A 14,915-nucleotide genomic window follows, 5' to 3' on the forward strand; every position below is an offset into this window, starting at 1 on the left:
ATTGTCTTTTTCCTCACTAACACATTCCGGAAAGAGGCAGAAACGGAAGGGTAGGGTAGCAGTATCGGGCTTGCTGAAGAATTTTGGGGTCAGTTAGAGGTGTGAGGCAGGGCTGGGATCTGGGATCAAGGCTGGGACTCTCACTGGCAGTTGGGCAGAGGTGTGGGTTTCCAGTGCCTGGTTCGCGGTCTGAAGGGGAGATCGAGGGCCAGTACATCGACTGAAGGCAAGGTCCTTCATGGGCCAAAGTTGAAGCCCAGCACTGGTGGTGTCTGGAACGGGGTTTTGGCGGTCTGAGATCCCACGAGTGATCCCTACACAGGGATGAAGGCTCCCCAACATCTGCAGCTGAGTAGACAGCAGACAGCCTGAGGCATCAAGAGCAGAGGAGATTGAAGTGCTGTCTCAGCATGCCTAAGCGCTTAAGAAAGACTAACTTTTGAGCTTTTAGGTTTATTTCTTTATTTTTCTACTTAATTCCAGGTATAACTGTGATGTGTAACTTCTTTTATGCTGTATGAAGAAACAATTATAATGTTTAACTTTTAATTTTCTAGATTTCTTTCTATTCTAAGATTTTGCACCTCGTACCTAAAATGGTGCTGAGTGTGTTTTTCACTAGTACTCCTGTACTTGAGTACACGTGACAGTAAAGTCTAAATCTAACAGCATTGTGTGTGTATCTCTGTAGGACATAAACTTGCAGCGATTCTAGAAAGCAACTGGTACAGAAGCAACTCACCAAACGCTTTGTCAAGGGTAACATGGGGAGGGGAAATAAGTACTGGCCCAGCCAACCCCTCGCATTGTTATAATTTGCACTGTATAGCATTTAAATGATCACAGCCATACTGATTGGGTCTTCCTACATGATGTTGTTTAAAATTTAACCAGTGACTGTGTGTGTAAAACCACAATCTGATCTCCATACGATTACAGTTTCTCACTGATCTGCAGCTGGAAGCAGTCCCCACATACACTTCTTGACACTCTCACTGCAGACACCGCAGCTCCTTCTGAAGGGGAAGGGGGTGGGGAAGCTGGACGGTGCTCAGTCTGTCAGGGACTGATACAGAATCCGGAGCTAGCCATGTCTCTGCTTGGCATTTTCCTCTCCCTCTTCCTCAGCACCGCCTCTTCCAGGACTTTACCCCGACTCAAATTGGATCTGAGCAGTAAGTGGAGGCTCCCGAATCCCTCTGTATGGGGTTTGTGTGTGTGTGTGTGTATGTGCCCTGACTCCCACTTAAGCACCGTACTGTGTTGCACCAACAGAAACATTTTGTAAGCTTCTGTCGTGAACTTTCTAAAACCATTGCAGAGAACTGGGTTATTGGCATTTGGAACGAATAATTTAGTGAGTGTCTTTTATCTGGAAGTCTGCACATTGTTTGCTTTTAGTTAAAACCAATTCACTGTTGAAAGCCTTTGCTAACTGAAGCTCTACTACACTCTCACACTGCCTCGCTTACCCTTAATCTTGAGAGAAGTTTAGTTTCACTGCTAAAGGATGGCACGGTAGCTCAGTGGTAAGCACTGCTGCCTCACAGTTCCAGGGACTCAGATTCAATTCTACCCTCAGACGACTGTCTGTGTGGAGGTGCATGTTTTACCCATATCTGCATGGGTTTCCTCCTACAATCAAAGATATGCCGGTTAGGTGGATTGGCCATGCTGGAATTGTCTGTAGTGCTCAGGGATGAGTAGGTTACCTGGATTAGCCATGGTAGGTGTGGGGTTAGGGGATATGTTGGGGGTCTAGGTAGGAAGTTCTTCAGAGGGTCGGTGCAGATTTGACAGGCAGAATGGCCTCATTCCACAATGTAGTGATTCTATGAAGACCCCAGACACAATAACAGACTGACAGCAGAACTTCACAGAATGATGTTTGAGAGCCATCAGCCCTTAGCAACTGCCAGTAGCATGTTTGGAAGGAGTTTGGCCCTATTCCAGACACACCTTAGTTGGTGATGGAATGTTTGGGTTGCTGTTTGATGGATTTCCTTGCTCAGGGGCACCAAGAGATCCCCAATTCACTGAATTGTAAGACTGCCCGAGCCACCTCCATGGTTGAATGAACATGAGTATTGATCTCTTTGTTTTGAAGGACAGCATAAAACTCACACTGAGGGCTGTTCAATAACTGAAGTAACTGTGTGCAATTCTCCCAACGAACTGATGCTGCTTATCCCCTTGCCTTTGGGAAGTGCCACAAACAGGGCTTTTTGTGGGATACTGAGCTGGTTTGCATTTGGGAGCTGGCCCTGGGTCGAGATAATTGCTCACCTGTCACTCATTGTCCTAGTGGAGAAATTGTAATGTCACATTTAGACAGAGAAGACTTGTGTTTTTCTGGGTTTACATGTGTTTACACAGCATCATCCTCATTGTGGCACACTGGGCTGTTTCAGTTGCTTCTCGAGATCCCATCACCATAGTTATTGTTTCATTCCAATGACAATTTGTCCTTTTCCCTTTCTTTGTGTCAATCAGTAATCGGTAAATCCTTACTCTTTTCTATCTTTACAGCGGAAATTCAAGATCGGTTCCAGTTTCCCTCGACTGAGGAATATACAACCACGCTCCGAGAGGGAAACACTGTTTATGTTGGTGGGAAAGAAACTCTTTACCAGATAAAGTTTGAAGAAGCTCCCAGATTGATACAAAAGGTACAGTGGGATCAGCCCGAACCTGAGATACTAATATCTTAACCAGCTCACATTGTTGGCAAGATGGCAAACTATAGATACACCACGGAGCTCTGTGCATCTTGCAGCCCTGTATTGTCAAGTCAAGTTTGATTGGTGTGTGGGTCACTAGATTTGAAATATATTTCTCTGTCCACAGATGATGCCAGCCCTGCTGATTTTCTCCAGGAATTTCTGTTTTTATTTCAAATCTTCAGCAACTGCAGTTCTTTGCTTTAACTACCTAAGGCCATTGCCTGCTAGTCCATTGTGTGCAGAATTAATCATGTCTGCCATTACACTGTGTTCCAAAGGAGCTCAGGTAACACTGCAGGGAGGGAGTTCAAAAGATGATTATTAACTTGACCAGATTCATTTTTGAAATCAATAAATAAAACTGAATTCCTACAATGTGGAATCAGACCATTTGGCCCATAACACATTGACCCTCCAAAGAGCATCCCACCCCATCCCTGGATTTCCCATGGTGAAAGCATGTAGCTTACACATTGTTGGACAGTATAGCAATGTTAGCATGGCCAATCAACCTAAACTGCACATCTTTGGACTCTGGGAGGAAACCAGAGCACCCAGAGGAAAGCCAGACACAGGGAGAATGAGCAAAGTCCACACAGACAGTCACTTGAGCGGGGGGAATCAAACACAGGACCTTGGCACTGTGAGGCAGCAGTGCTAACCCCTGAGCCACCATGCCATCCTAGAAAGAGAACTTGCATGGGCATGATGGGCTGAATGTTATCCTTCTATGGAATCAAAAGTGGTTGTTTCCCAGTGACACAGTGGGAAGTTTCAGGCTAAGCGCTGTGCTGAACCCTGTCAGTCAGTTTTTAATATCACTCAACAGCCACACCATTTTAGGAGGAGCCTGAACCAATGGCAGAAGTTTAAACAAATCAGTCAGGAAACAGAAACTGAGAAACAATAGTTGGAGGCAAATGGAATGAATAGTTTTGAGAAGATACTACTGAGAGGGAACACCCTAAAAACATGGAGCAAGGATCATTCCAAGTAAAGAAACATGTCCCTAAAGCAATAAAAATAGAATGAATGAAGTGAAATATAATTCATAAAACAACTTTACAAGAGTGTTGGAGATAGGTGAGAGAAGAATACAGGATCTACAAGGTACATGATACATAGAGAAAAGCCAGGAGGCTGATTCCTAATGTGAAAGAACTGAGTTCATAAACCTGGACTCTCAAGAAAGTGGCAGAAAGGAACACGACAGGTTCAAGTGCAGCAGAGAAGGTTCATCCTGTGCATGATTTCAAGTGAAGACGTGACTGAATGTGTGCGGCAACAAATGGTTCAAAGTGAACTTTTGGAAAGCACAAAAAAGTAATTGAGAGCCTGCATAAAGTTTTGAAATAAGTTTCAAGAATCCAGAAGCACAGTCGCTGTTTCTAAATAAGGGATTTCTCTTTTAAGATGTAGATGAGGAGGAATATCTTCTCTCAGAGGTTTGTTAGACTTTGTATTTCTCTTCTCCAGAAAGCTGTACAGGAGGGGCTGGTTGAATATATTCAGGGCTGAGTTAGGTAGGTTTGTGATTGACAAAGGAGTTGAGGATTATGGGGACATGCAGGAGAATGAAGTTCAGGCTGCAATCAGATCAACCATGATGTTACAAATGGCAGAGAATTCCAGAGGGGCTGAACGGCCTCCTCTTGTGCCTAATGCCTTTGTTGTTGTACACCATCCGTGTGATTTGTTTTGAGTTCTCAATGTTTCTATTATTAGGAGGTGGGATTTCAGAATCAGTGATTCCTGCTGGGATTGGTGAAAGTCAGTCAGGTAACATCCTTTAGCCCAACTCGTCCATATCAACCAGGTTTATAAACTGTAATAGCCTTGTTTTCCTGCACTAGACCCATATTCCTCTAAACCTTACTTATCCATGTACCTGCCCAAACGTCTTTCAAGTGTTATAATTATATTCGCTTCCACCAATTCCTTTGGCAATTCATTCCATATACATGCTACCTTCTGTGTGAAAAGATTGTCCCTCAATCCTCTTTTAAATCTTGCCCCTCTCATCTTAAACCTACGCCTGTAGTTTTGGACTTCCCTACGTTGGGAAGATACCTTGGCTATTCACATTATCTACGTCTCTCATGATTTTATAAACCTCTATAAAGTCGCCCCTCAGCATTCTACACTCCAGGAAAGAACTCGCAGTCTATTCAGCCTTTCCTTATAACCCAAAACCCTTCAGTTCCAGCAACACCCTTGCAAATCTTTTCTGTATGTTTTTCAGTTTAATAACATCTTTCTTATAGCAGGGAGATCAGAATAGTACATAATACTCCAAAAAGTGACCTCAGCAATGTGTTGTATAGCTACAACATAACATCCCAAATCCTATCTCAGTGTACTAACCGATGAAGGCAAATGTGCCTAATGTCTTCTTCACCACCCTGTCTACCTGTGATGCACTTCCAATAAAGTATGTACCCGCACCCCTAAGTTTCTGTGTTCAACAACACTGTCCAGGACTCTACAATTAATTGGGTAAGGCCTGCCCTGGTTTATCTTACCAGACTGCAATACCTTGTATTTAACTAAATTATACTCCATCTGCCATTCCTAGGCTCACTGGCCCAGTTGATCAAGATCCCATGGTACTTTTAGATAATCTTCTACCCTGTCCACATACGACCAACTTGGGTGTCATCCACAAACTTACTAACCATGGCTCCTACTTTCTCATCCAAATCATTTACATGAATGACAAACAACAATGGACACAGCACTGAGATAACCCTTGGGTCTAGGCCCGTAACATCAGCTTTCCTGCACCTATGATACTGCTTGGCCTGCTGTGTTTAATCAGCTCAACACTTGTTATCTCAGATTCTGCAGCATTTGCAGTTCCTACTAGCTCATGGACACAGCACTGATCTTTGGCACACCCATTGATCACATGCCACCAGTCTGAACAATAAACCTCTACCACCACCTTCTGTCTCCTACCATCAAGCCAATTTTGTATTCAGTTGGCTAGCTCTCCCTGGATTCCGTGTGATCTAACTTTACTAACCAGTCTACCATGCAGAATGTTGAAGGCCCTGCACTTAAATCACTCAGCTAGTGGCGAAATTGATCACTAAGTTATGTTTAAAAATTACTGCAAAAATTCAGGCAGAAACCTTTGGAAATGGTTCAATGTTAACGTTTGAAACTGACATTGCCTTAAATTTCAGAACCCAGCCTTTTTTTATTTCCAATTTCTCGTTGCCTGCAATGCTTCGTGTGTCAGGAAATGGTTTCACTTGTGAAATGCAGTGTCAGAAATATTATCGAAGATTGCACTTAACCCAATGATGTGACTTTCAGGGAACCCATGTACATTTTTCATTTCATTTTCGTTATGTCCCAGAAAGAAACAACATCTCCAATATTGGGAAGTTAGATAAAAAAAGAGGAAAAGTTCACAATGGGAATGGGAAGCGAAAGTATTGTAAGATTAAGCTGGAGGTTTGACAGATGCGTCAGACACAGCAATCACATGAGAGCTTCTTAAGGAAGTATTGGAACCTCTCTATCTCTGTCTGGTAGACCATTCCCCAAAGTCAGCATCCATAAAGATTCAAAACAGTTTGAATAATTGAATTTACTGAATGTAATAGCAGACTTTAAAAAATCCCCTGAAATTTAATGCTTGATTAAATCTAGGTTGAAAACACTTTCTAATGCAGTCATATAGCAGTTGAGTGCCATTGCATTACCCAGCAGCAAGTATAGGGTAACCAACCCTTCCAAGTGATTTTGTTCTCTAGTGCATTATTGCATAGGGAAACACGCAAATTTGAACTGGGCTTCAGTGGGGAGGATGAGTGAGGAAGAAAAGGGATTGTAAGAAATGGGGAAAGTTGGAGTGGAGACCGTGAATGGATGTGGAGTGAGAAGAGGGGTGAAGCAGAAGAAAGTTGAAGGGGAAAAAAGCAGGTTGTGGGTGCAGAAGAAGGAAGTGAGGGAGTGGAGGAGGAGTGGGGGGTAGGAAAGAGAGGAAAGAAGAGGGGGAGGAAGGAGGTGATGGGGAGAGGGGAGAGGTTTTGGGAAGTTAGGGAGAGAGAAGGGATAGGGGTAACGGAGGGGGCAGGGGTAAAACAAGATGTTTGCCCAAATGATACAATTCCAGTGTATTCTAGATAACGGATGATACCTCATAATTTAGGTTTGAGGAGAGATTTTACAAATTAGGTCTACTTTCTATAGAATTTAGAAGGTTAAGGGGCAATCTGGTCAAAGTCGTCAAGATATTAACAGGAAAAGACAAGGTAGATCAAGATAAATTATTTGGACTGGTTGGAGATTCTAGAGCTCGGGGGCATAGCCTGAGAATTAGGACCACAGCTTTCAGGAGAGATGTTAGGAAGCACAAGGGTGGTGGATGTTTGGAACTCTCTTCCGCAAATGGCAGCTCGTGGCTAGATCAATTGTTAATTTTAAATATGAGTAGGTAATTTTTGTAAACAAAGGTATTGAGGAAAATGGATCAAGATAGTTATAAGGACTTAAGCATCAGGCCAACCATTAACTCATTGAATGGTGAACAGGTTTGAGGGGCTGAATGGCCTACTCCTGTTTCTTTGTTCCTATTAAGATCAATTTGGGTTTATCTTACCAGATAGTAGTTCCTAATAGCGTTCAAGCAGGAGACCAAACAAAAGTAAAAAAATTACAGGCTATGATCAAATATTAAAATACTGAGTCTTAGCATTATCTCGAAACTGTGAAGAGAATGTTTGACCTTCAAAGGAAAAAATAGTCTTTATAAAGCAAGGATCCTGTAAGTAGTTTTATTTGTCAGTTGTCCAAGCCACCCACCATCCTGATTTAGGAATATATCGTCCTTCCTTCATTGTTGCTGGGTCAAAATCCCGAAGGGCATTGTGAGTCAACCTACAGCACACGGACTGCAGCAGTTCAAGAAAGCAGCTCACCATTACCTTCTCAAGGGGCAACTAGGAATGGCCATTAAATGCTTGACCAGCCAGCCACACACACGTACCAAGACTGAATAAAAAAGCATACTGATAAGCAGCAATGTAACGAATTTTAAAACATTGCTCAATCAGGGGAAATTGCACACCACTGCATGTGCCAATCCCATGTTTACTATTTGAAGACAGAACAAATGACACACAATGTTTCCATTTCCTTTTTCAGCCAGTTGATAAGAACACATACATCACTGAGATTGAGAACGTAGAACAGTACAGCACAATTCAGGCCCTTCAGCCCACAATGTTGTGCCGAACTATTATCCTACTCTACGATCAAACTACCTGGCATACCCTACATTTTAACATCATCCATGTGCCTTTCCAACAGTTGCCTAAATATGCCTTATGTATATGACTTCACTACCACCGCTGGTAGCACATTTTACGCACCCAGCACTCTCTGTGTAAAGAACCGACCTCTGACATCTCCGTTATACCTTTCTCCAATCACCTTAAATTTATGCCCCCTCGGAAGAATCATTTCCACCCTGGGAAAAAAAGTCTCTGGCAATCTGCTCCATCTATGCCGCTCATCATCTTGCATACCTCTATCAAATTACCTGACATCCTTCTTCACTCCAATGAGAAAAGCCCTAGTTCCTCAACCTTTCCTCATAAGACTTGCCCTCCAGTCCGGAAGCAACCTGGTAAATCTCCTCTGCACCTCTCCAAAACTTCCACATTCTTCCTATAATTAGGTGACCATAACTGAACACAATATTCCGAGTCTGATCTAACCAGGGTTTTATAGAGCTGCAGCATAACCTGACAACTCTTGAACTCAATTCTCCTGCCAATGAAAGCCAACATACCATACACCTTCTTAACAACCCTATCAACTTGGGTGACAACTTTGAGGGATCTATGGACGCGGACTCCAAGATCCCTTTATTCCTCCACTACTGCCGAGAATCCTGCCATTAACACTGTATTCTGCATTAAAATTCAATCTTCCAAAATGAATCACTTCACACTTGTCTGGATTGAATTCCATCTGCCACTTCTTTGCCCACCTCTGCATCCTGTCAATGTCCTGGTGCAACCTGCAACAGTCCTTCACACTGTACACAACTCCACCAACCTTCGTGTCATTGGCAAACTTACTAATTCACCCTTTCACTTTCTCATCCAAGTCATTTATAAAGATCAGAAACATCAGAGATCCCAGATCAGATCCCAAAAGAACACCACTGGTCACCAAGCTCCAGCCTCAATACTTTCCATCTACAGCATCCCTCTGTCTTCTATTGGACAGCAAATTCTGTATTCAGTGAGCCAAATTTCCCTGGATCTCAAGCCTCCTTATCAAATGTCTTGCTAAATTCATATACACTGCATTCTCTGCTCGACCTTCATCAATGCGTTTTATCATATCCTCAAAGAATTCAATCAGGCTCGTGAGACTTGACCTGCCCCTCACAAAGCACTGTCTTCTGTTGCTTCCCGTAGAAACCTTGGGTATATCCCATCTGGCCCAAGGGACTTATGTATCCTCATGTTTTTCAAAATTTCAAGCACATCCTCCCTCCTAACATCTAAACACCAAAACTTCCAACGGCCATTCCAGCCCCTGTGTTATCCAAGTCTCTTTAATGGCGACAACATCATAGTTCCAAGTACTGATCCATGCTGTAAGTTGGCCAACCTTATTCCTGACACTTCTTGTGTTAAAATAGACACACTTAAACCCATCGCACTGACTACAACTTTGTCCTATCAACTGTCTATCCTTCCTCACAGACTCTCTGCGTACTGTTTCTGCCTGTACACCATAGCTCCAGTTCCCATCCCCCTGCCAAACTATTTAACCCCCCACGAACAGCTCTAGCAAACCTCCCGCCCAGGGTGTTCGTGCCCTTCCAATTCAGATGCAACCCGTCCCTCTTGTACAGGTCCCACCTTCCCCAGAAGGTATTCCTGTGAACCACATATCTGAAGCTCTCCCTCCTACACCAGCTCTGTAAACACATGTTCAGCCTCTCTCGCTGTCTATTGCTAGCCTCATTAGCCCGTGGCACCGTTAGTAAACCTGAGACTACGACTCTGCTCATCCTTCCTTTTAACTTCCAGCCTAACTCTTACATTCACTTTTCAGGTCCTCATCCCTTTTCCTAGTTATGTCATTGGTACTGATGTGTACCATGTCTTCTGGCTGCTCATCTTCCCCCTCAAGAATCCTGTAGACTCGATCAGAGACATCCCTGTTCCCAGCAATGAGGCAAAAACCATCTGTGACCACAGAATCTCTTGTCTGTTCCCCTAACCAGTGAATCTCCTATCATTATCCTCTCCTATTCTTCCTCATTCCCTTATGAGCCAGCCTAAATGCCACAGGCCTGGCCGCTGTAGCTTTCCCTTGGTAAATTGTCCCTTCCCCTCAACAATATCCAAGACGGTATACTTATTATTGGAGGGTAACAGCCACAGGGGATCCCTGCATTATCTGCCTATTCCCCTTTCCTCTCCTGACAGTCACCCAGTTCCTTTATCCAGTAACTTGGGTGTGACAACTGCCCTGTAGCTCCTCTCACCCTCTCAGCCTCCTGAATGATCCAGAGTTCATCCAGCTCCAATTCCCTCATGTGGTTTGTGAGGAGCTGGAGTTGGGTCCACTTCTCACAGATGAAGTCAGAAGGGACAGTAGTTGGTGACCGTTAACTCCCACATCCTACAAGAGGACCATACAATCAACTTAGCTTCCATCCTCTCTACTCTAGATTGCCAAAAGTGATAAAGAGAAAGAAAAAAAAGCGTACCGACCGTCCACACAATCTTTTATTTTGGTTAGAGAAGGAAGATGGGTGAGAGACACTAAAGGTGTAGTGTTTCGGGTTTAGCCACTGCTTGAATATATTAGTTCACTTAGTCTCCTTGTCCGCATTTGCTCCTGCACAGCCTTCACTCCGCCTATTCATGAGGCAAGTTTTTTTATTTGGAAACCTTACCTTCCCGGCTGCCCCCGGCTCACATTCTCACCTCTCCTGCCATTGAAAATGAGCCTACCACAAGAAGCCTTTCACTCTTGGCATCCACCCTCACTCTGACCTTTATGGGACTGTGCAGTTGGGTAAAACCTGGGATAGGATATATTGGGGAGGTGGAGTTCTTCAGGGCTCAGTGTCACTGTCGTGTCCTGGTGCCCCATCTGACCCCTCAGGTGAACATGAAAAATGGTATGTCATAATTTAATGCACTGGTTAATAGTTATCCCTTAACCAATAAAACAGGAAACACAATGTGGAGCTGGGGGGATCACCTGCCCCTACACCTCCATTCAAGGCACTAAACAACCTTCTACATTAGACATAGGTTCACCTGAACATCCGTCAATGTGGTAAGTTGCATCCACTGCTCCCGATGTGGCCTCCTCTACATCGGTGAGACCAAGTGGAGGCTCGGCAAATGCTTTGTAGAGCACCTGCACTCTGTTTTCAACAAATGACAATGCTTTCCGGTTGCAAACCATTTCAACTCCCCCTTCCAGGGTGACACGTCCATCTTGGGTGTCCTTCAGTGTCACCATGATGCCAATTTGAAACTGGAGGAGCAGCACTTCATATTCCACCTGGGGAACCTACAGCCCAATGTGGATTTTACCAGTTTTGAAATCTCCCCACCCCACCCCACGCTCTCTCCTCCCCGCGCCCCCCCCACCCCACCGGCCTCATCCCAGGACCAATCATTTCTCATATCCCACCTCCTTGACCTGACACAACCTGTCCATCTTCTCTTCCACCTGTCTGCTACTCCCACCTCACTGTCCAATCCCTATCACTGCCTACCAGAACTCACCTATCACCATCCCACATACCTTTCCCAAGCCCATCCCTCCTTTCTTTCTTGCTCAGCTCTCGACCGCGCCCCCACGATCACCCCAATTTCTAAAGAAGGGTCCCAATCGAAATGTCAACTTTCCTGCTCTTCTGATGCTGCCTGGCCTGCTGTGTTCCTCCAGCTCCACACTGTGTTATCTCTGACTCCAACACCTGTGGTTCTCACAATCTCTCAATTAAACAGGCAATCTGCTCATGGAAGCTTGCTGTGTGTAAATTAGCTGTGTGTTCCTGAAATTAACTCAGTAACATTTCATGAGTACTTATTAGACCTATAGGGGGAATTGTAAACCACACCATTTCTCAGGGAGCTTTCTGAACTAGGAATCACAGGTCCTTCCACTAATTACTTGAATTTACAAGCCATGAGCCAATCTTATGTTTATTATTTGAAAACATAACAAATGATGTAATGTTTCCATTTTCTTTATGCCCTTGGCATCCAACCTTGCTCTAACCTTATGGGGCGGTGCTGTTGGATATAGCCAGTGATGTGGCATTTTATGGTGAGGGCAGGGAGTTGCATGGTGGAGTTCAGCAGGGCTCAGTGTCAGTGTCATGTCCTGGTGCCCAATCCGACCCCTCAGGTGAATGTAAAAAATGGCATGACATCATTTAATGTGCTGGTTAATATTCATCCCTTAACCAAAGAAACAGGCAGCATGGTGAATTTAGAATAGCTTGAGTGGTACTACATAAATGCACTACAATAAACCCATCACTACAACTCACCAGAAGGTGTTACTCTCTTGTTAGAATGTTGAAATGATGATACTTGTTGGGACTGGACTGTCAATAGTGAAACAATGGAATTCAGTCAGCTCTGTTACTTTTCATTATGAAAGAATGCACAACATGAATCCCTGATAAACTTATCTCTTCACCTCCCAGATTCCAGTGCCTGTGGATGACAAATCCATGTCAGAATGCAAAAAGAAGAATTTGGTGAGTTCTTCTCTGATAAACTTTCAAATCTGTTTCACTTTGCTGAAACTCAATAGTTAAACGATACCTCTTGGAAGTCTCTGTACCAGTTTTATAATGAACTTTTTATACAACTTGGTCTGTCTTTTTCCCTTCATGTTTGATTGTTTCTGTTTTGTAATAACAATCTCCTGTGGGATTGATAAACCCATTTCCCAATCGGAGCTGCTCTTGCTGCACCATTCCTGAAATTTCACTCAGTTCCTGGTGATTTTGTCTCCTTAGTGATCTACCATAGCCAGTGATGACTTGGAGCAGTCAGTGAGGGGGCGGTTTTCCTGTGAATTGTGAATAGGAGATTGAATGGCTATAAAGGACAGCATTGCATGGACAGCCAAATTACATGAGCTGTGAACCTGGCACTTACAACAGTCCCTTATCTCCCAGAGACCACTGCAGTTTCTCTCGCAGTGGAGGGCACCTCATTGGGAAGGAGCGAGTTACTTATTCTGCCAAGTCCCTGCGACCAGATGGTAGCCTCCTCATTTGCTGAGTTTACAGTCCAACCCTGGAATGTGGAGAGGAGGCAATGGACCAGCATGTACCCTTCCCAGCTCCACCACCACCCCCCCTCCCCCCAGCACCCACAGGCTTCCAAGAGAATGATCCAACCAGCAGACTCAACTCCAGGAGAAATTCAAAAGGATTCCAAAAGATTGCCCTCCTCCACCGTGATCCTGGTACCCTGCCCCAACACCCCACCCCCACCTCCATCCTCTTTTCCTCCCCCTCTCCTCCAGCCTCCAGCATCACCAGTCTCCAGTCACTTGGCACCATTCACCTGCACCCGTGTACTTGTGGGATCCCAGCCTCCCCCGGAATTGTCAATGTCAACATTGTACAGCGCTGTGGCAATAGGCCAGCCCTCCATATCTTACTTGTTGATGGCCAATCAACTTGCAAGTGAATCCTCGTTGGATGCCCAGAAAGCCAATGGAGCTTGTGTTAATGAGAAGTTGTGTTGCTGGGGATTCATCTTGGGAATTGGTTCTGCAAGGGCTCGACACAGTGGTGCTGTGACCTCCACCCTTTTCCAAGTAAAGACAGACTATTTCTCAGACACTGTCTGTCAACCCATTTTTAAAAATGTTTGTTTCAACCCTACATGCCTGGAGCCCTGCCCCTTTCTCCCCAACACATCAGTTTGGAGGCTTTTCTAGGTGTTGCTCAGTGAGTCAGTCATTCTCCATGTTTGGCATGTGGCCCTGCTCCCACCCTAAATGAAAGATCCTTCTTCGGCTACAGCCTCATTTGAAGTGTGCAGTGAGTTTGGGCATGTTGTGGTGAGTTAGCATTGAGACTTTTCATATCAATGTATAGAAGCCTCTTGGAACACATTCCAAATGGGTTTCTTCAGTTTGCCATTTCCTTTACAATATTCACGGTCTTCATTTAACCTCAGGCATACTGTGAGAATGTTATCATGGTCCTACAAAGATTCAACAGAACTCATCTTCTTTTGTGTGGAACCAATGCCCGGAATCCACGATGCTGGTCACTTGTAAGTATGTTTTGGATAAAATTAGCTGTCTATTCCTTCAAACTCAGCCTTGCACCTTAATGTTTTGGTGATGGAGGGAGCTGGAACATACGGGACTGAGTGATGTATCTGGGTGATAGTGTATACAGGTGAGATTAGATCGCCTGCCTGTTATACAGCTGTCCTATTGGCCAGGCAAACTATTGAATGGCTACTCTGAAATTCCCCCCAAATCAAAGCTAACCTGCATTCCACAACCTACCCCCCCCCCCCCCACCACCCCCCGCAGCCTCCCCCCACCTCCTTCAAGTCATTGATGGGGGAATGGTCTTCTTCATTTTCTGAGCCAGTGACTGTCCGCTTTACCTTTTCCCTGTCTATGGGATCATTGTTGCCAGTTGCCAAGTGGCTCTGAATCAGTCAGAGCTGGGAAATGACTTCAGTCCCGTCTTCTTTTGGTGTATCTCCCAGTATCAAGGTCAAGGGCAGTGGGGACAGAGAACCGGAAGAGGGCAGGTTCTGTGGGATTCATTTTCATCCGTGGGATTGGGCATCGAAGGCTAAACCAGCATTTATTTCTCCATCCCTAAATTTCCCTGGAGAAGCTGGTGTTGAACTGCCTTCTTGAACTGCTACAGTGGTGTAGGGACACCCCCTGTGCTGCTAAGGAGGGATTTCCAGGATTTTGGATTTGTGCACTTTCCGGGAAATCCAGCAACTGATAATGAAGAAAATATTCTGAATAAAGTCCTTGCCACCATCTTATTCATTTGCAAACCTGCACTTTGATAGCATTAGCTCCATTGAAATATGTCACTGGGCTGTGACATCAGTTTAAGGAAAATTATGCCCTTAAAGAAAGCTAATTTCCCATACTCCCTTTAATATGGCTGTGCATCTA

The 14,915-nt window shown here is 44.5% G+C and overlaps 1 protein-coding gene across 1 annotated transcript in view; it reads left to right on the forward strand.

Annotated features, from left to right (window-relative positions):
* Positions 1–937: 937 nt before the first annotated feature.
* LOC125446746 (semaphorin-7A) overlaps positions 938–14,915 on the forward strand; it is a 39,577-nt gene continuing 25,599 nt past the window's right edge. Inside the window, exons 1-4 of the mRNA XM_059640167.1 lie at positions 938–1,175; positions 2,530–2,669; positions 12,442–12,495; positions 13,937–14,035. Coding sequence (XP_059496150.1) covers positions 1,091–1,175; positions 2,530–2,669; positions 12,442–12,495; positions 13,937–14,035 — 378 coding nt within the window. The 5' untranslated portion in view covers positions 938–1,090. The remainder of the gene's footprint in view (positions 1,176–2,529; positions 2,670–12,441; positions 12,496–13,936; positions 14,036–14,915) is intronic.

This window comes from Stegostoma tigrinum, chromosome 36 (genome assembly GCF_030684315.1).
Source record: "Stegostoma tigrinum isolate sSteTig4 chromosome 36, sSteTig4.hap1, whole genome shotgun sequence".
Classification (NCBI taxonomy): domain Eukaryota; kingdom Metazoa; phylum Chordata; class Chondrichthyes; order Orectolobiformes; family Stegostomatidae; genus Stegostoma; species Stegostoma tigrinum.